The sequence below is a fragment of the Amblyomma americanum genome, chromosome 9 (genome assembly GCF_052857255.1).
Source record: "Amblyomma americanum isolate KBUSLIRL-KWMA chromosome 9, ASM5285725v1, whole genome shotgun sequence".
In the NCBI taxonomy this organism is placed as follows: Eukaryota; Metazoa; Arthropoda; class Arachnida; order Ixodida; family Ixodidae; genus Amblyomma; species Amblyomma americanum.
The window spans coordinates 11,021,366-11,041,337 of record NC_135505.1 but is presented as its reverse complement, the minus strand read 5'-3'; the positions used below and the strand labels follow the sequence as shown (position 1 = coordinate 11,041,337).

General features: G+C 48.4%; 1 protein-coding gene across 1 annotated transcript in view; it reads left to right on the top strand.

Annotated features, from left to right (window-relative positions):
• The window catches only part of LOC144104677 (aldehyde dehydrogenase family 16 member A1-like), a 161,347-nt gene that overhangs the window by 60,539 nt on the left and 80,836 nt on the right, over window positions 1-19,972 (top strand). Inside the window, 1 exon segment of the mRNA XM_077637816.1 lies at window positions 13,089-13,289. Coding sequence (XP_077493942.1) covers window positions 13,089-13,289 — 201 coding nt within the window.

The window sequence follows — 19,972 nt, the reverse complement described above, 5'->3', positions numbered from 1 at the left end:
TACAGCTCGCAACTTTGCCGGGTCAGAGAGAACTCCATCCTTTGACACGACATGTCCGAGAATGGTGAGCTGCCGAGCTCCGAAGCGGCACTTTTTTAAATTCAGTTGGAGGCCAGTGTCGCCCAGGCAGTGAAGAAAAGTCTCAAGGCGCTGGAGGTGAGAGGAAAAATTCGGGGAAAAGATCACAACGTCGTCTAGGTAACAAAGGCATGTGTGCCATTTGAGCCCTCGGAGTAGGTTGTCCATCATGCGCTCGAATATGGCAGGGGCATTGCAGAGGCCGAAAGGCATGACATTAAATTCATAGAGCCCGTCAGGTGTGACGAGCGCAGTTTTTAGGCGATCGGCCTCTGCCATTGGCACCTGCCAGTAACCAGAGCGCACAAGTCCAATGAAGAAAAGAACTCGGCGCCCTGCAGGCAGTAGAGGGCGTCATCGACACGAGAGAGAGTAAGCATCCTTGCGTGTAATCTTGTTCACATGACAGTAGTCGACGCAGAACCAAATGGAACCGTCTTTTTTCTTGACCGGGACCACTGGCGGTGCCCACGGGCTGTGCGACAGCTGTATCATAGGGCACTTGAGCATGTCGGTCACCTGTTCGTCAATGATGCTGCGCTCAGCGGCTGACATGCGGTACGGACATTGGCGGAAAGCGGCATGGGTGCCAGTGTCAATACAGTGGGTAATGGTGGTTGCGCGGCCCAAGGAAGGTTGCTGGTAGTCAAACAAAGTTTCAAAACGGTGCAGGATGGCGACAAGTTGGGCTCGTTGGGTAGGTGAAGGGCTTCAGGGCTTCGTCGATGGAACGGTGAAAAATGTCGAGAGAAGACTGATTGGCAATGGGAACAGGCGTAATAGCGCTGACGTGAAGGCCGGCCATGCTATCGACAAGGGGGTATACTTGAATTAGAGAAAAAACTAGCGCCAAACCATGGAAACCACAAGACAAGAACGTAGATGAGGGGGTGTGCTGAGGCAGGATCGAGCAAGGCAACACTACCAAGCGATTGGCCATGGAGTAAAGTGGTAGCGCAGGAGAACATTTTCCTTTTTGCTCACAGCGCAACAAGAACGGGACACGAGATGAAAGACTGACACTAACAAGAGCTGGCTATCAACTGCTTTTTTATTGAAGAACGAAAGGCTTGTTGGCTGCTTCAGCCAGCTTGTTCAAGCTGTGGCGTTGACTTCAAGGCTTCGAAGGTGAGAGGGCAGGCAGGGAATCTTCTGAGACGCCACAGCTTGAACAAGCTGGCTGAGGCAGCCAAGAAGTCGACGGGTCAGTAGCTCGAAGTCTTCTTCACCGCTAAGACGCACAAGCCAGGCCATCCTTTTCGTTCCATCGTCTTTGAAAGGGGAACTTGGCAGCATGTCGTTTCAGGGTATCTGCAGAGGTAACTGGCTTCTTTGTGCGTGCCAGACCCATTTGTGCTTCCCAATTCGGACTTGCTAGTCGAGTTTCTCAAAGCGCATAACCCCGGTAACTGCATGTTTTTCAGCATTGACGTGGTGGACCTTTATTATTCCTTGCCACATTGTGAACTCATGGAAGCTGTAAAGATGTGCATAACACAGGACAATGATGAAAGTGCTTTTATTGATAGATGCAGTTAGAAATTTTGTCCTTCTATCTGTCTGCAACAGTGGTTGATTGGGAGGGAAAGGCTTTTGTACAAGTGTCGGGGGTTTGCATAGGCCCCAGAGTGGCACCTGTGTTAGCCAACATCTTTTTAAGCAGGGTTGATAGGGCAATTGAAAAGGCATTGGATGAATCAGTCATTCGGGTTTTTTGGTATGTCGACGACTACCTGGTGTTCACCCGAACAGGCAGCTTGTCTGTTCAAGTCTGGTCGACGTTCTGAAGATTTTTAAGGAATGTGGACATGGGCTAGAGTTCACAACTGAGGTGCCCAGCAAGAGAGAACTACATTTTTGGATTTGGCATTGTGTAACGAGGACAAACACTTGTGCTGGCGGTATCGCCTGAGGACTGCCAAACCGTTGCTAAACTTCCGGTCTGGCCATTCTAAGCTCATAAAGGAGGGCATTGCCATTTATTGCTTGCAATCAGCTCCCAGGAAATCTTGCCATGAAAGGAGGGGGAGAGCATTTTGGCGCAAGCAAGCAGGTTACGTGTGAACGGGTACCCTGATCAACTCATTTCCACGGCAGCGGAGAAACTTCTTAGACAGCTTAAGAATGGGGCTCAGCCGAAAGAAAGCAAAAAGAAGAAAAAGCCGGCTGCTGTCCCACAATGTGTATCAGCAGCCCTTCCATTGCATTATCCAATAGGGAGTTGAGTTATCTGACCTCCCACGTGCCTCCCAGATAACTTTTGTTGTCTTGATAAGTAGTTCAATGTCTGTATATATACGCTTTCGTACTTCAATAAAAAACCAGTTGATAGCCAGCGCTTGTTTGTGTCAGTCTTTACCAACATTTACCAACTCGCCCAAATTTCCGCCATGATGGGTTGGACACAGCGCTTGAGCCACGAATAATTGTCAGCACGGCATGAGGCAGCAAAACAGATTTCTGGTCAGAGCATCGTAAAGAGGGCATATAAATTCCAGTTGCGTCAGGGAGCAGCACAAAAAGGAGGCACCAGCACTGAAGAAAAAGGCGGAAGGTCTGTGTCCTCTGAGACGACCACAGTGGCGGCAGCAGCACTGGGTACGTCCAAGGGAGCGTCACTGAAGGGCAATAAGTCAAGCTGAGCACGCGTGCAGTCAATAATGGCGTGATGTGTGGAGAGGAAGTCCCAACCAAAAAATGACGTCGTGAGATGAGCAGGCGAAGACGATGAACTTTATTGTGTATGGAACGTTCTCGATGAGCAGACGGGCGGTGCAGGCAGCTAATGGTCTAATGTCCTGAGCGCTGGTGGTGGGGAGAAAAGGCAGGAAGAGGCATCATCACTTAAAATTTTGAGTCCGTAACAGAGGGTGTGACTGAGAACGGAAATGGCTGTGCCAGTATCAGCAAGTGCTTCGACAGCTACTTCCTCAACGAACACAGTGGTAATGTTGGCAATCACGGAAACAGGTCTTGAGCAAGTCGCTGGCGGCGCAGTTCTTGCCTCTGGAACTGTGGCCGTTAGTTTTCTGCTTGCACGGCGGGTTGGCAGCGGAGCATCGGAGAACGGGAAGATTGGCCAGGAGACGGCGAACAGTGGGAGCGGAAATGGTAACTAGGAGAAGGGGAATCCGGAGGCAGCTCATGTGACGCAGGTGAGGAGGACGGCGGAAGATCGTACGTTGCCTCACGCCTATAATTGTACTGACGTTGGTCGCGACTGCGGCACAAATGAGCCACGTGGCTAGCGACTCCACAGGCTTAGCACATAGGCCGGTTTTGCGTGCGCAAGGGGTTGAGAGGCTGCGGCTGAGATAAGCGACGATAAGCGGGAGTTGCAGGCTGCTGGGGTTCTAGCAGGGCGGAGAAGGCCTGTAGACTGGAACAGCACGTGAGGGCTGCGGTCGCACCACAGCATCAGCGTATGTTAAAGGAACAGCGATCAGTGACTGCTGAGGAGGAGGAGGGGGCATTACCTCGGCGACCTGCTCGTGTATGAAATACTGGAGGTTGGGTGTGAGCGGTGGTGTAGGCGTTGATGGGCAGGTAGATAAGCACAGCTGGCGGGCGACTTCCTCACGGACAAACTGCTGAATGTGGTGGAGGAGCAATCGGTGGCCCGGAGCACCGTCCCTGGGAAGAGCCAAGCTGTAAATTGTTGCGTCTTGAAAGCCAGCATGGCAGGTGGAAAGGCGCTCTTTGCGCAGCTCATTGAAGCTTTGGCAGTAGCTTATGACATCAGACATAGACAAGGCATTCTTGGCGACGAGCATCTGGAAGGCATTATCATCAATGCCTTTCAGAATATTTCTGATCTTGTCGGCCTCGCTCATGGAAGCGTTGATGCACTTGCATAGGCTGGTGACTTCTCCTGTGTAGCTTGTAAAGTTTTCGCCGCGCTTTGTTGTGCCTGACTGTGCAGTGTTGCTCGGCACGAAGCTTATGCGCAGCGGGATGGCCAAAGACCTCTGTGAGGCTGGTTTTAAAATCTGCCCAGCTGGAGTGTGACGTTATTGATCACTGGAGGGCGCCACCACGTCGATCATTAAAAAGGCACGCATGACTGGGCTAGTCAGTGCGTGGTATGCCCTCGACTGGCGTGTTGTCTTTCACTCATGGCCGGGAAATGTTCCCGGCCCGGATTATCACAACTGGTAACGAGCGATAAACCACGGTCACGTTTGCGTTAACCGCCCCCCGTATAGGCCATGTCTGTTGTCGGGAAGCTGGAACCATTTGACGTGGGTACGTCGGATTGGACCAAGTATCGTGAACGGGTGGAACTGTACTTCGCAGCGAACGACATCGCTGAAGGGAAGAAGACTGCTGTGTTTCTGACGTGCTGTGGATCAGAAACGTACTCGCTGCTGCGGAGCCTGATAGCCCCTACGAAGCCTGCCGACACCACCTTGGCTGCAATTTTCGACGTCCTGAATAAGCACCGCTCGCCAAAGGTATCGGAGGTTGTGGCCAGTTTCAAGCTTTTTCCCGACACCGGCAGGACGGAGAGTCAGTTAGCGACTTCATCGCATCGCTAGAGAAGCTTGCCGATGACTGCAAGTTCGCATCGTTTCGAGAGCGGATGCTGTGCGACCAGATCGTGAGCGGCATCAATAATGTCACAATGCAGACTCTGCTGCTGGAAACAGCAGATTTGGAGTTTGAGACCACAAAGAATACCGTCATTGTCATGGAGGCTGCACAGAAAGATTCCCGTACATTATGTACTCAGCTACCCCAAGCGACGGCAGTACAATCCGAGGTGTCTGCGAATGTTGTGAAAACCAAGCAGCAGCCAAGTGGGTCTTGTTTTCGCTGTGGGGGGAATCATCGGGCACCCCAATGCCGTCACATGAGCAGCGTTTGCTTCAAGTGCGAGCAGAGAGGTCATCTGGCCAGAGTATGCCGGTAAAGCACATCACAGACTGCGAAAGCGAGGTTCCGGAATAGACCGAAACCTGTGCACAACCTGGACGACGAGCTGGCGGCGATGGAATACAGACCGGAGAAGGAGGGAGCGTATGACCTATGGACGCTTCAAGCGGCCGGGCCAGAGCCGGGCCAAGTTTCCATCAGTGGGGTGATGTTGGACATGGAGCTTGACACTGGCGCCAGTGTGTCAACTATCAGCGAGAGGAAATTTACGCAGCTGTTTTCCTCGGTGAGACGAGACTGGAGACATCGGAGCTCAGAGGATTTTCTGACGACACGAAGCCGGTGGTAGGCAAGTTCGTGGCAACCGTGAAGCTCGGTGAGAGCGAATGTGTGCTGCCTTTGTTCGTCGTGAACGGCCCGTGCCCAACACTGTTCTGAAGGAGTTTGATGAAAGAATTTCAGCTCGGAATCGGCAAGCCAGAAACATTCAATGCGGTGACGTCCGTGGAAGAAGTGAGTCAATTTTATGAGGTATTCTCAGAGGGACTGGCCACCCTTGACGGCGTGACTGCCCAAATTACCGTGCAAGAGGGTGCTAAGCCAAGATTTTCTAAACCGCGGGTCGTCCCGTTCGCGCTACGAGACAGAGTTGCCGAGGAGTTGCAGAGGATGGAGCGGGAGGGAGTCATCCGCCCTGTAAAGACGTCCGAATGGGCTGTGCCCATCGTTCCCGTAGTAAAGCGGGATGGCCGCGTTCGCCTGTGCGGCAATTTCAAGATGACAGTCAACCCAGTGACGGTGCTGGAGTCATACCCAATCCCTCGCATCGAGGAGCTGTTTGCAAGGCTAACGGGGGAGGCGCTAAGTTTACGAAGCCCGACCTGAGAGATGCATACCAGCTGGTTAAGCTGCACAAAGACTCAAAAATTTGTCACCATCAACATCCCGAAGGGCTTGTACCAGTTCACCTGACTTCCGTTTGGGGTGTCGTCAGCCCCAGCTTTATTTCAACGCAAGATGGAGAACCTTCTGCACAGTCTTGACCATGTCACGGTATACTTTGATGATATACTGGTGACCGGTGCCAGCGACAGCGACCATTGGGCTAATGTGTGCCGAGTCACGGAGCGACTGAGGAGAGCAGGGCTGCGGCTGAAGCTTTCTAAATGCGAGTTCCTGGTACCTAAGGTGGAGTATCTAGGGCACGTCATCAGTGCAGCCGGTCTTCAACCGAACCCAACCAAGACCGAAGCCGTGCTGGCAGCACCAGTGCCTTGGAATGTGAAGAAGCTACAGAGCTACTTGGGCCTGATCAACTTTTATAGACGGTTCATGCCAAAGCTGTCTAGCCTGTTGCACCCCTTGAACCGCTTGTTAGGGGCAGGGGCCCGGTGGTGCTGGACGTCTGAAGAGGAGCAAGCTTTCCGGGAAAGCAAAGAGCTGCTTACGTCCGCTAGAGTTTTAGCCCAATTTGACCCTGCAAGGTCGACTGTCCTGATCACAGATGCCTCACCTTATGGGCTGGGGGCAGTCTTGGCACAGCGCGAGACATCGGGGGAAGAGCGTCCCATTGCTTCTGCATCTCGAAGTCTGGCGGCTGCAGAAAAGAACTACAGCCAGTTGGACAACGAAGCATTAGCGCTCATATTTGAGGTCACAAAGTTCAGCCAGTGCTTGTGGGGTCGTCCGTTCGAAGCCGTCACTGACCACAACCCACTACTAGGTTTGCTTGCAGCAGACAGACGTGTCCCAGAGTCCTGCTCTCCCAGGGTGCTACGATGGGCCGTGCTGTTGTCTGGGTACCGATATACACTAAGCTACAGGTCTGGTAGCCACATAGCACATGCGGATGGACTTAGTCGCCTGCCACTTCCCACAACAGAGTTTTCCGTGGACTGCCCTGCTGACGTCTTCATGCTGGCGGGAGTATACCCGCGAATGCTGTCGTCAGCTGCTGTTGCTGGCGCCACTGCCCAAGATCCAGTGGGTTCGCGAGTGAGGGAAGCCTTGTGGACTGGCCGCCAGCTGGACATGGGGCCTGAGGGGAAACCGTATGAAACACGGTTCTCCGAGATGAGTGTGCAAGCGAACTGCGTGCTCTGGGGCAACCGTGTGTTGGTCCCTGCGTCACTCTAGGGCGATGTCCTGAGGCTGCTTCATGGGGCCATCCAGGGATATCCAAGATGAAAGCTGTAGCGCAGAGCCATGTATGGTGGCCTGCAATGGATGACGATATCAATGCTGCCATCCAGGGGTGCCCAACATGCCAGGAGCAGCAGTGAGCATCACGGCCAGTACCCGTCATGCCCTGGCCGTTCCCGTACAGACCCTGGCCAAGACTTCATGTGGACTATGCTGGGCCATACCGGAACACTTATTTTTTCATTGCAGTGGATGCATTTTCTAAATGGATTGAGGTGTTCCCAGTTTCTTCACCATCTGCAGAAGCCACCATTGCGTGCTTAAGAGTCATGTTCGCGAATCAGGGGTAATCCGACGTTGTGGTGTCCGACAATGGTCCAACGTTTGTGACCTGTATGTAACATTCTTGAAGAAGAAGGGGTGAGACGGATGCTGGTACCGCCGTACCATCCAGCGTCTAATGGCACTGCAGAATGTGCCGTTCAGACCGTAAAGCAAAAGTTGCAGAAGGCTGGTCGTGGGGACATTCGGGCACAAATTGCATGGTTTTTGCTGACTTATTGATCGACACCACATGAAGTCACAGGATGCGGTCCCGCAGAGCTACTGCTGGGATGACAAATGAAGACTACAATGGACCTGCACCGACCGGATCTAAAGGCCACCGTACAGCAAAAACAGCTCAAGCAGAAGATCAGAGGTGACCAGCGAACGAAACCTCGGATTCAGGGACTGCCTGGGAATCAGTATTTGCCAGAAACTTTCGGCCAGGGCCTGCATGGGTGCCGGCTGTAGTCACAGCCCAGGGAACCTTTTCATCGGATCTCAAACTGGCAGATGGACGACGTTGGACGCGCCATCATGATCATCTCCGGCAGGCAAACCCGCTACCCCAGGTTGAGCATAACCCACCGTCCAGCACAGTCACGGACAGTGACATTCCTGGCCCCAGTCCCGACATATCCAGAGATCAGAGTTTTGAAATCTCCTGTCCAGGGGTATCAACTGAGGAACCAAGACAGCCAAGGGCTGCAGAAGGTACAGCGTCCCCTCGTCAAACACCTGTCACCACGCCTCCCCGATGGGGCACCAGGGTTCGTCGGCCTGTACAGTGCTACTCCCCATAACTCAAGTGCTGCCATTGTTACACTTAATCACCTTATAATTGTTGGTTTTTCTTTTTTTTAACTTAGGGTGGGAGGGAGACCGGAGGCAGCGGTCAGTCCGGAACATGGACGAGCATCGGAACGTTTTTTCACTTGTCGTTGTCTTCTGCCTTAAGCTCCAGCCGCCGACGGTTTGGGAGCCGGAGGCCTGGCTTACAACCAGGAAAGTTATTATTACCAACATCCTTATCTAGCCATGTTTCTGTTATCACCATTATGTGTGGATGGTTTTCTAAGCAAATAGCTTGAAGTTTCTTGGTTTTTTTGGATTTTGTGGATGTCATGTTGTCATTACATGTGATGCTATGACTCTCGGCCAGCTGTACATTTTTTTATCTTCCCAAACGGAAAGATCATTATCAATCTAAACACGCTTTTAGCTCTTGTTGTTTTTCTTGTTGTTTTAATAAACAAGCGCAAGGTAGCCAACATAAGGAAGCCCAATATGGAGAGAATCAAGCGTGCTCTAAAGAACGAAGGTAGCCTGAAAGTGGTGAAGAGGAAACTAGGCATAGGTAAAAACCAGATGTATGCGCTCAGAGGCAAGGAGGGCAGTGTCATTAGCAATATGGATAAGAAAGTTAACGTAGCCGAAGAGTTCTGCACAAATCTATACAGTAGCCAGTGTAATCAGAACGTTAATGATAGAGACAGTAGCGCACAGCAATGCGTCATCCCGCCAGTAACGAAAGATGAAGTAAAGAAAGCCTTAGGAGCAATGCGAAGGGGAAAAACAGCTGGGGAGGATCAGGTAACAGCAGATTTGTTCAAAAATGGAGAGGAGATTCTGCTAGAAAATCTAGCCACCCTGTATATGCAGTGCCTTATGACCTTGGCCGTACCGGAAGCTCTGAAGAATGCAAACATTATCTTAATTCATAAGAAAGGAGACGCCAAGGACTTGAAAAATTACAGACCGATCAGCTTACTGTCCATCTTTGGTTACAGGTGTGAAAACAAACAACACAAGGTAGAAAGACGGGATGGAGCGCCACTCACAACTGATTTATTTGAAGGCAACACGGACAAATACTATATACCATCGTGCATGCAAGGAATGCTATCATCTTCAAAGTTGATATGATAGCAAACGAGTGAAAAAATTGTTCTCAGCCTTATACAACGAAAGTTAAAAACAGAGCTGTTGCAATGTGTGAGCAGCTAGGTCTAGTCTGCCTTAGCAAACAGATTGTAAAATGCAAAAATAATGCATTGAAGGTGTTCTTTTTGGTAAAAACGCACAATCAAGGAATGCCCTTTAGAACTATTGTTACTGAAAAGGGGTCATGGCAGAGGCCGCTTAGCCGGTTCTTGTTGGAAAATTTAGGTAAGCTTGATGTAGAAGACCCCTTTCTTACCTAAAAATTTGATGAAGTTTGTCAATTACTAGAATCTCATCGTGATGTTGGACGCGCCTTTTCGGTAGATGTTGTGGATTTATTTTATTCTGTTCCTCACGAAGCCCTGTTCACTGCATTCAGAGTGTGCATTGAAAGTAAGGACCCTATTACTTTTCAGAATACTGCCGATGTATCCATCAAGGTTTTTTTAACCATTTTCAAGTTTTATTTACAATTTACCTTCGTAACATTTGTTGAGCAGTGTTTTCTGCAGAAAGCTGCATATGTATAGGCTCCTGTGTTGCACCTGTTTTGTGTAATATTTTTTCCCAAATGGATCAAGTTTTGCACCAGGTTTTAACAGCTAGCAACGTTTTTAAAGTGTTCAGGTATGTGGACGACTTTTTAATCATTTTTACTAAAGACGGAAGTTAGAACTTCGAAGAATCTGTGCGCGATGTGTTGTCCTTATTTAGACAACATGGAAATGGCTTAAGTTTTACTTGTGAAGTACCTGAAGGTAATGTTTTACAGTGTTTAGATCTTGGTATTAAGTTTTGTGAGGAACAGGTTTGTTGGGCGTATGCTCCGCGCGCAAAAAAGGGGCTTCTGCCATATGACTCCGCCCACTCCAAGCTAATAAAAAGGGGGATTGCTTTACTTTGTCTCAAATCTGCCCTCAGAAAATCATGCTCTCACAAGATGCCACTAAGTTTTAAAACCCAATGGGCCAGGCTGTCTTCAGCTGGGTTCCCTGGTTCGCTCGTAACGGTGGTCACTGAGAGCCTGCTACAAAAGATGAAGAGAAAGGCTGTGAGAGCTGGGGAAGATGCCCCTCGAGAAGAGGTGGTGTGACCTGTGGTGGTGCCCTATGTGCACAACCTAGCCCACAACTTGAAGAAGGTCGCGAGCAGGCATGGTGTGCGGCTTGTTTTTTTCAGCCCTGGAAATGCTCGGAAGCCTTTGCTCTCGTATTGAAAGAGACCGAAAAGAAGAAAGAGGGTGTGGCACCAAACATGGGCGATCGTTCGTGCAGTGCGCCGAAGGTGTTGTCTACAAAATTCCCCTCTCCTGCAGCCGCTCCTATATAGGGCAAACTGGGCGCTGCGTTAACGAGCGAATCAAAGAACACGGAAGAAACTTTGAGCAAGATATAGAAGGCCCAAATATGCCTAAGCATATAAGGTCCTGCCCATCGCGCTCTTGTGAGCCATGTTTTTCCGGTGCGCAAATTCTATCAAAAAGCAAAGACACAAAAGCCAGAGAATTAATCGAAGCTTTTTTTTCTTTTAAAGAAAAGAAGCATGTGCATCAGCGACACGTCCATATCTTTGTATAAGGCTGAGAACAATTTTTTCACTCGTTCGCTATCATATCAACTTTGAATATGATCGCATTCCTTGCATGTACGATGGTATATATTTGTCCGTGTTGCCTTGAAATAAATCAGTTGTGAGTGGCGCTCCATCCCGTCTTTCTACCTTGTGTGGTGTCTGTTTTCGCGCCTGTAACCAAAGATGTACAGTTACCAACTTGCCCAGCAAGACGTTCTTTTCAGGTTACTGTCCATTGCCTACAAGGTGTTTACTAAGGTAATCGCTAGTAGAGTCATGGCAACCTTGGACTTTAATCAATAAATGATCAGGCAGGCTTTAGTAAAGGATATTTCACAATAGATCATATTCACGCAATCAACCAGGTGATAGAGAAACACGCAGAATATAACCAACCCCTATATATAGCCTTCATTGATTGCGAGAAAGCATACGACTCAGTGGAAACCCTCGCAGTCATACAGGCATTGCAGAATCAGTGTGTAGATGAGCCTTATGTCAAATACTGGAGGATATATATATATAGCAACTGCACAGCTACCATAGTCCTCCATAAAGTCAGAAATAAAATTCCAATAAGGAAGGGCATCAGATAAGGAGACACGATCTGGCCAGTGCTATTCACCGCCTGTTTACAGGAGGTATTCCGAGGCATGATTCGGGAACAGTTGGGAATAAGAGTAAATGGAGAATACCAAAATAATCTGCGATTCACAGATGACATTGCCTTGCTGAGTCATCAGGAGATGAACTGCAAATCATAATCAATGAGTTAGACAGTAATGGCTGCATTTGGGCGAGTTGGTTTTCCATTCTGAACGTAAAAGCGCAAAAAACACAAGGACACAGACTAAGGCAGACAACACGAGCGCTTACTTCCAACTGATTTTATTTCATGCAAGAAGCGAAATTTATACTCTTGATAAGTGTCTGCACATGCTTACAGGGCAATTACCGCAGAGTTATGACTGATACCAGTTATCATGTAACACATATGAAAGATGTCAGATATGCCATCTCTGTCAGATGGCATATCTGACATCTTTCATATGTGTTACATGATAACTGGTATCAGTCATAACTCTGCGGTAATTGCCCTGTAAGCATGTGCAGACACTTATCAAGAGTATAAATTTCGCTTCTTGCATGAAATAAAATCAGTTGGAAGTAAGCGCTCGTGTTGTCTGCCTTAGTCTGTGTCCTTGTGTTTTTTTGCGCTTTTACGTTCAGAGTTAGACAGACACAGCAGTACGATGGGTCTAAAAATTAACATGCAGCAAACCAAGGTAATGTTCAACAGTCTAGCAAAGGAACAACAGTTCACAATTGGCAGCAAGAGCCTGGAAGTTGTGAAGGAATACGTATATTTAGCGCAGGTAGTGACAACTGATCCGGTTCATGAGAGGGAAATAACGAAGGATAAGAATGGGGTGGAGCGCATATGGCATGATCTCTCGGGTCATGAATAGCAGGTTAGCAATATCCCTCAAGAGAAAAGTGTACAACAGCTGTATCTTACCAGTACTCAACTACGGGCCATAACCGTGGAGGTAACGAAAAGGGTTGAGCTCAAGTTAAGGACAACCCAGCGTGCCATGGAAAGGAAAATGATAGGTGTAACGTTAAGAGACCAGAAACAGGCAGAGTGGGCCAGGGAACAAACGCGGGTTAATGACATCCTAGTCGAAATCAAGAAAAAATGGGAGTGGATTCCAAGAGAAGGCAAGTGTAGTAGGGGGCGGCAGAAGATTAGGTAGGCGGATGATGTTTGGAAGTTTGCAGGAATAGGGTGGGCGCAGCTGGCAAAGGACAGGGTTAATTGGAGAAACATGGGTGAGGCCTTTGCCCTGAAGTGGGTGCAGTCAGGCTGATGATGATGATGTCTGAAGCCGACTTCACCTTGAAAAGATGAGCCTCAAACCAAAACCGAAGTGCTAGCGCACCTAAAATTTGCATTTAGCCTAACCACGCGAAATCGTTCACCCTGTTTTTTTTGTGTGTGTGTCTCTCTAAGAAGTTTGCAGCCAGTGTTCTCCAGGGTACTCCCTCGGCTGGTCATGTGAATGTGGCTAAGGTTGTTAATCTGTTACTTAATACTGTTCTGGGGGCGCAGACTCACCACAAAGTCAATGTGGGTTTTTTGTGCCCCGCAGGGCGAGTCATGCGGAGTCCAGGTGTTCGTTCAGGAGAGCATCTACAGTAAGTTCATTGGGCTGCTGCGAAAGGAGCTGAACCGATTGCGGATTGGCTTGGCTAACGACCGCACCAGCGACATGCCATTCATCTTCCCGCATGACTTGGAGGCTCCGCCACCACCACCCAAGGTCGCCTACACAGAGCTGCCCGACGCTGAGGTGGGCAATCTGCTCCTTCCTTGCAGAGAGATATACTCCCATAGGGTCCACTTGACGGTTGGAGTGGTTTCGGTTTTAGGCACACGCAGTTTGAATGCTGGCACGTGATACGCCCAGCACCCTCATTTGTCTTTTCTGTATAGTCTCCCATTGTTTAGACAAAAACTGTATTTTGGTACTCGTAAAATGTGAAATTAAATGGGATTGCGAGTGCTCTTTAGCAACCATCAGCCTAGCTGTGCCAGAGCCATTGCAGGAAAGAGGTGCCTCGTGAAATTAATATTTTTTTTTGCTCTCTGTAAGCACAAAACAAACCGATGCACTTAGTAGGTATAGCCACTTCTGTAAGCTTTCTGTGGCCAGGACACTGCATATTCTGTAGACAGCGTCACTGGCTGACTTCCTCAAAAGGCCACCTCTTCCTGTGTGTGCCACCCATGTTGTCAACCCTTGTAGCACTGAATTTTTCACTGGCATCTGATTCCAAGTGTCCACAAATGTTGGACAGATGGTGCATTCATCATCATCATCATCATCATCAGCCTTACTACACCCACTGCAGGGCAAAGGCCTCTCCCATGTCTCTCCAATTAACCCTATCCTTTGCCAGCTGCATCCACCCTTTGCCTGCAAACTTCTTAATCTCATCCGCCCACCTAACCTTCTGCCGCCCCCTGCTCCGCTTACTTTCTCTTGGAATAAACTCCGTTACCTTTAATGACCTGCGGTTATCTTGCCTTTGCATTACATGCCCTGCCCAAGCCCATTTCTTTCTCTTGATTTCTACTAGGATGTCATTAACCCGTGTTTGTTCCCTCACCCACTCTGCCCGCTTCCGATCTTCACTAGCATCTAGAAGTACTGTCACACTGGTTTTAAAACTGCTGCACAAGTGTTGCAGGTTCATGACAGAAGCTAAGGCACACGAGACTATACGCAACGACCATCAAAAATTGATCACATGGTCGCTATTCTGGAATTTAAAATATTTTGCTATTTCTATCTGGCAGACTATGTAAGGATTATTTATTACATACTGATTAACAGATTGTTCCGACTGAATAAAAGTTGCGTCCAGATGATCAGAGTGGGAGAAATAGCAAAACTGAAAGCACAGCAAACCTGCTGTCCCGTGGCATGGGGGAGCAGCCACTTGTGGCACCAGCAGAGGCTGCCACTCCCAGCTGAACAGCTTAAATTGCAAGCATTCTGATGAAGCTTATACCAAAATTGTGTGGAACATCAGCGAAGGGATGAAATCTCCCGTGCAGAACATTGGCTCACCATTTCACCTCTGCCGCCCAGAAGCCAAATTACACGGGCTTCCAGCCAGACACTCACAGACTGCCTCCTAGGCGAGCTGAGGACAAGTGTGCAGGTGTGCAGAACATGTTTTCAGTAGTGCAAAGGATGGAAGTTTTCTATGCACACAGGCCTTCAAAAAGAATGTCATTCGACTCAACTGCTAACGAGTCTATGGAGGTCCGTGGCGACATTTGAGATTTTGGGATGCCTTTGAAACATGAACCCAGCTCGTACCACCATCAGCCATTGCCATCACATCACCCGCCCCGCAGCTGTGCCACACAACTGCTTCAGCTCTGTTCATAGCTTTCTGGCTGTTCATTTTGATCCTGTTGCTCGCCTACTGCTGCCGACAAAAATTACTGTGGGTTGATAAAAAGAACGAAAAAGAAAGTGTCCCTGCCCATACATACTGCTGCCAACAGTGAGCGGGGGTCCGCGGCCCGCACATCGCCAATGTCGCAGTCGCTAGTCGCGCGGTGCGCACCGTGAGCAATGAGCGGTGGTCCGCGGCGCACTCATCGCTGACGTCGCGGTCGCTAATCGCGCGGTATGCACTTCAGGCAGTTGTCGTCGTTCCGCGACCCTCTCATCGCCGACGTTGCGGTCTCTAATCACGCGGTGCGCACCTCAAGCAGTTGTCGTCGGGCTGCGGCCCGCTCATCGCCGACGTGACGGTTGCTAATCGCTCAGTACGCACCTCAAGCAGTTGTCGTCGTCCCGCGGTCCGCTCATCGCCGATGTTGCGGTCTCTAATCGCGCAATGTGCATCTCAAGCAGTTGTCGCCATGGCACAATTTTCCTGCAATCTGTGATCTCACTCTTACACAGTTTCATAAAAAACAAACTCCTTAATAACATATAACACAAGAATTTCTTGCACTCGAAGAAGAAAATAGTAGTTTTACACACTTTTAAAAACACTGATGGTTCAAAATCGGATGTTTACGTAGGATGTGCTGTGGTGCGAGGGAAGTCAGAGAAAACAGTACGTCTTCCACAGTGCGCATCCATCTTTACTGGCCGTAGGTAAAATAGTAAACGGTACCCTCAAGAACAGTATTATTTACACAGACTTCTTAAGTGTGCTTACATCTCTGCACTTTGAAAACACAGTCACTGCTATACTTGGTGACATCATACACAAAATAACAGCCACAGCTCATGGACAAAACATAAAACTGCTCGGTTCCGAGTCATCTAGGAATAAAAGGCAACGAGAGAGCAGTTTTGTGCGCTGCTGAAGCTCGTGGCATGGAAATAAAGAAAGTAAATAAACCTTTTAAGGATTGTATGAAATTAGTACCGCGTAAATTAAGAAAAAAATAGTAGTCGTCTTGGAACAACAAGGTAAATAACAAACTACACTTGTTACAGCCGGTTTTAGGAATGTGGAAGTCGTGTGTGCACCAGGAACGTTTCAAGAAGGTGATTCTCTGCCATCTCCGAATAGGCCACGCACAACTTACACTCAACTTCCTGCTAGCAAAACAAGGCAAACCTGTTTGCGAAGAATGCGGGTTAACCACATCTTATTGTCTTGTACAAAAGTGGAAAACTAAGGATCATCATCATCAGCCTGACTGCACCCACTGCCGGCAAAGGCCTCTCTCATGTCTCTCCAATTAACCCGGTCCTTTGCCAGCTGCGGCCAATGTATGCCTGCAAACTTCTTAATCTCGTCCGCCCACCTAACCTTTTGCCGCCCCCTGCTACGCTTGCCTTCTCTTGGAATCCACTCCGTTACCCTTAAAGACCAGCGGTTTTCTTGCTTTCGCATTACATGCTCTGCTCGAGCCCATTTCTTCCTCTTGATTTCGACTAGGATGTTGTTAACCTGCGTTTGCTCTCTCACCCACTCTGCCAAAAACACTTTATTCTATTTTATGACGAATACAGTCCGTTTCATCCAACACTGCTTTTAGAAACTAACGCAATCGTTGAGAAGTCTTGCGTTTTTAACTTTTTTAATAGAAGCAGGATTTTTCGAAAAACTGTCAGTTCTGAGCAGCTGTTGAAAGAAGTTAGGACGGCGCTAAAACGACAAAGACAAAGAGGCACGAACACAACAGGACGGGTGCCAACTTGCCTCTTTGTCTTTGTCGTTTTAGCGCCGTCCTAACTTCTTTCAAGATATGAACCAACTAGCCCAAATCAAAGTACTTCCTGAGCAGCTGCTTTGCTGGTTTTTTTGGTAGACCTCAGCCACTTTCTCATTCCTGAGAAGGCTGAGGTCTTTAGTTAATTCGTTGGGAGCCTCGACATCCTTACCTAGTGAAGGATAGCTGCTGAGGTTACCCAACTCTCTTTAAAGGTTTTACTAATGGCAATTTCTAAAATCTCTTTTCTGTGTGATCACTAGGTAGTACTAACGTCCTAGGCCTTCTACACCACAGATGATTTTTCACATCACTATAAAATTCAGCGTAACACTGTTCGTATATACCTTGTGCTTGGTGCATGATGGCCTTAGTTGTGCCATCAAACACAACACAGTATCTTTGTACTTCGAATTAGCTTGTTCTTTCCTCTAGAACTAATTTCTAGCACACGTATGACAGTCCAGTCCTAGGCCTCGCATAAAATAAAAGCCATGCACTGAAGACCATCAAGTGCTACTGCTACAGACAGTGGTCCTCTCATTTGAGACCACTACGTTCTCGGACATGGTTTGTGGAGATAGCAAAAGGGGCCGCTGGTGTCGTTGTTTCGCAGCGACCGCTTTGATCCTTCCCGATGTTCATCAGTTTGAATGTGCGTATGTTAGGCCACAGAGGACAAGAAAAGCGCTCGTGTTCAATGTCGTGGTTTCTTTTTCGTCCCTTTGGTCTGCGACAGCTGTTGGGTGCCTCACGGCGCTTACACTCCGATACACGCGGGTAAGCGGGCTGTGTTGGGGTGACATTGCACAACCGTCTTCAGAGTTTGCGAGGGGGCGAGCATGGAAGGGATAGTTGTGTTGCAGTCTAAGATTGCTGCTCTCATGTTCTTTTTGCGAGCTGTCTCGGGTTTTGCCAGCAGTGCCTTGCTCCTCAGATACACACAGTGAAACTCATTGCTGTAGTTTTGAAGGTTCAAGGAAGAAAAAAACGTGTGATTCAAACTGCCTAATTTTGAAAGGTGTTACTCTTGAATGAGGTACTAAGGCATTTATTGACATTTCTATGTCATGAAAAATCTCGATTAGCACTTGTTGGCACAAGGTCTGAAAAGCTCCTTTTATAGTGCTCACAAAATTCAGTGCGCATTTGCATTGTCCTTGGTGGGGAACTCAGTTGGTCGATCGACGGCAATATTCGCAAGGCCTCTTATAACCCTCTCAGGTATCATTTTTCATTTCAATCGAAAACAAATATTTTGTGCAAAGTGTCGTAATTTATGGAAATAGCAACATCGAAAGGACAGGTCTTGTCTAGAAAACACCCGATAGACCGCTGGACGAGTTTCTGTCTTGAAGTTGGGAAGAAAAAGTTAATTTTATTACTGGTGGCGAAATCTGTCCACTTAAAAATTGCTGACAACATGCTACCGCGGTCACTTATTTCCTAGGTACAGGTCTTGTCATGTAAACACCCGATGGACTGCTGAACGAATTTGTTTTGGTGAGGCACATTACCCTTGAAGTTTGGAAGAAAAAGTTGATATTACTGGTGGCAAAATCTGTCCACATAAATATCGCTGACAACATGCTACCACGGTCATTTATTGTGATGCAGATTGCTGGTCACTGGCCAAAGTCAAAAGATGAGAAGACGTTTCGGGAGCACTACGGCTCCCTTGTTCATTATGAAGCAATCGGCGCACGGATCCGTTCTTTTGTAGCACCCAGTAGCGTTTTTAATGATTTAGCATAGATAGGATGTAGAGTTCCGTCGTTCCTGTTTAGTGTGTTAGGCGTGTATGATAAGGGACTCAAGATTCTGCCGTGCTGATGTGTTCTTTTCTTTTGTCAATATCTTTACTTGATCCCAGTTAATCTCGTGGCCGGATTCATGCACATGCTTGGCGATGGCGTTAGATGCTGCTTTCTGGTTTCGAACGTCGTTCTGGTGCTCTCTCAGGCGTCTCCTGAAGTCCTTTGTTTCTCCGATATATATTGGTGAGCAATCGGCGCAGTCAGTCTCGTACACAACACTTGAAATCTTTCACGAAGGAGCTTGTCCTTCACATTCACCAGTTCTGTTCGCACCTTGCCAGCGGGGACGTGCGCGATGTTGACGCCATGCTTGCTGAAAATACGTGCAAGCACTTCGCTGATTCCCACTACGTATGGGACAGCAGCTCGTTCCTCTTTTGGTTTTTCTTTGCTCTCGCGTTCTTCGGAGGCAGGCTGATTCACTGGCATTATCCTTTCGGTGTTCCTGATGAAGGAAAGAGGGTAGCCGTTTCTTCGAAGATCAGACTCTATTCTTTTCATTTCGCTCTTTAGATTGGCATCTTGACTGCAGACCTGTCTGGCACGGTTGATCAGGGAGACAACCACAGACCGTTTGTGAGCGACTGGGTGCACAGAACTGAAATGTAAATATCTTCCAGTGTGCGTAGGTTTGCGCTAAACATTAAATACAAGGCCAGTCGGAGTACGGGTTACCGTGGTGTCCAGGAATGGGAGGCAGCCGTCGGTTTCTTTCTCAAAAGTGAACTTGATTGAGGGTTCAATGGAGTTCAGGTGGTCCAGAAAAAGGGCCATGTGCTTGCGCTCTAGGACACAAAAACAGTCGTTCACATACCTTAGAAATATTTTTGGTCGCGGCTGGAAAGTGGTTAGGGCTTTGTTTTCGATTACTTCCATCGTGATGTTCGCCGCTGTCACCGAGATTGCTGCTCCCATTGCTTTGCCGAAGGCCTGTTGGTAAAAGGTGCCATTATAAGTAAAATAGGTGTTAGCGAGACAGAAGCGCAATAGCTCGCAAAGCTCTGCTGCGTCGAAAGCCTGATCTGGTCGATTCCTGACCAGACGGTATGCCGTCAAACCTTCGACTACATCAATCTGCGCCATCAGTTTGGACAACCAACCATCCTGGAAAAATTGCAGCGCAGCTGCAATTTTTCCAGTATGCAGAACCAACTAGCCAGTCACTATGTTTTAAACCGGCCATCAGCGGAATTCGTTGTTTTGTAAGCATCTCCGGCAGCCTCGCTGCATTTTGCACGCATTTGCACTTCAACCTCAATTGGAAGTCTTCTCAAGTTATACCGAAATCATTGCGTCTGAAGAAACCCGTCAAAACCCGCTTCGGTCTCCAGGTCGTCGCAAAGGCCGAACGTCAACTGCTTCAAGCATGGATAGAAGAATGCAAGCTAACAAAGAAACGCCTGGAGACGGACTTGTTCTTCGCAAAACGTCAGCTGGAGTTCATCGCTCCGGAAATTCTCGC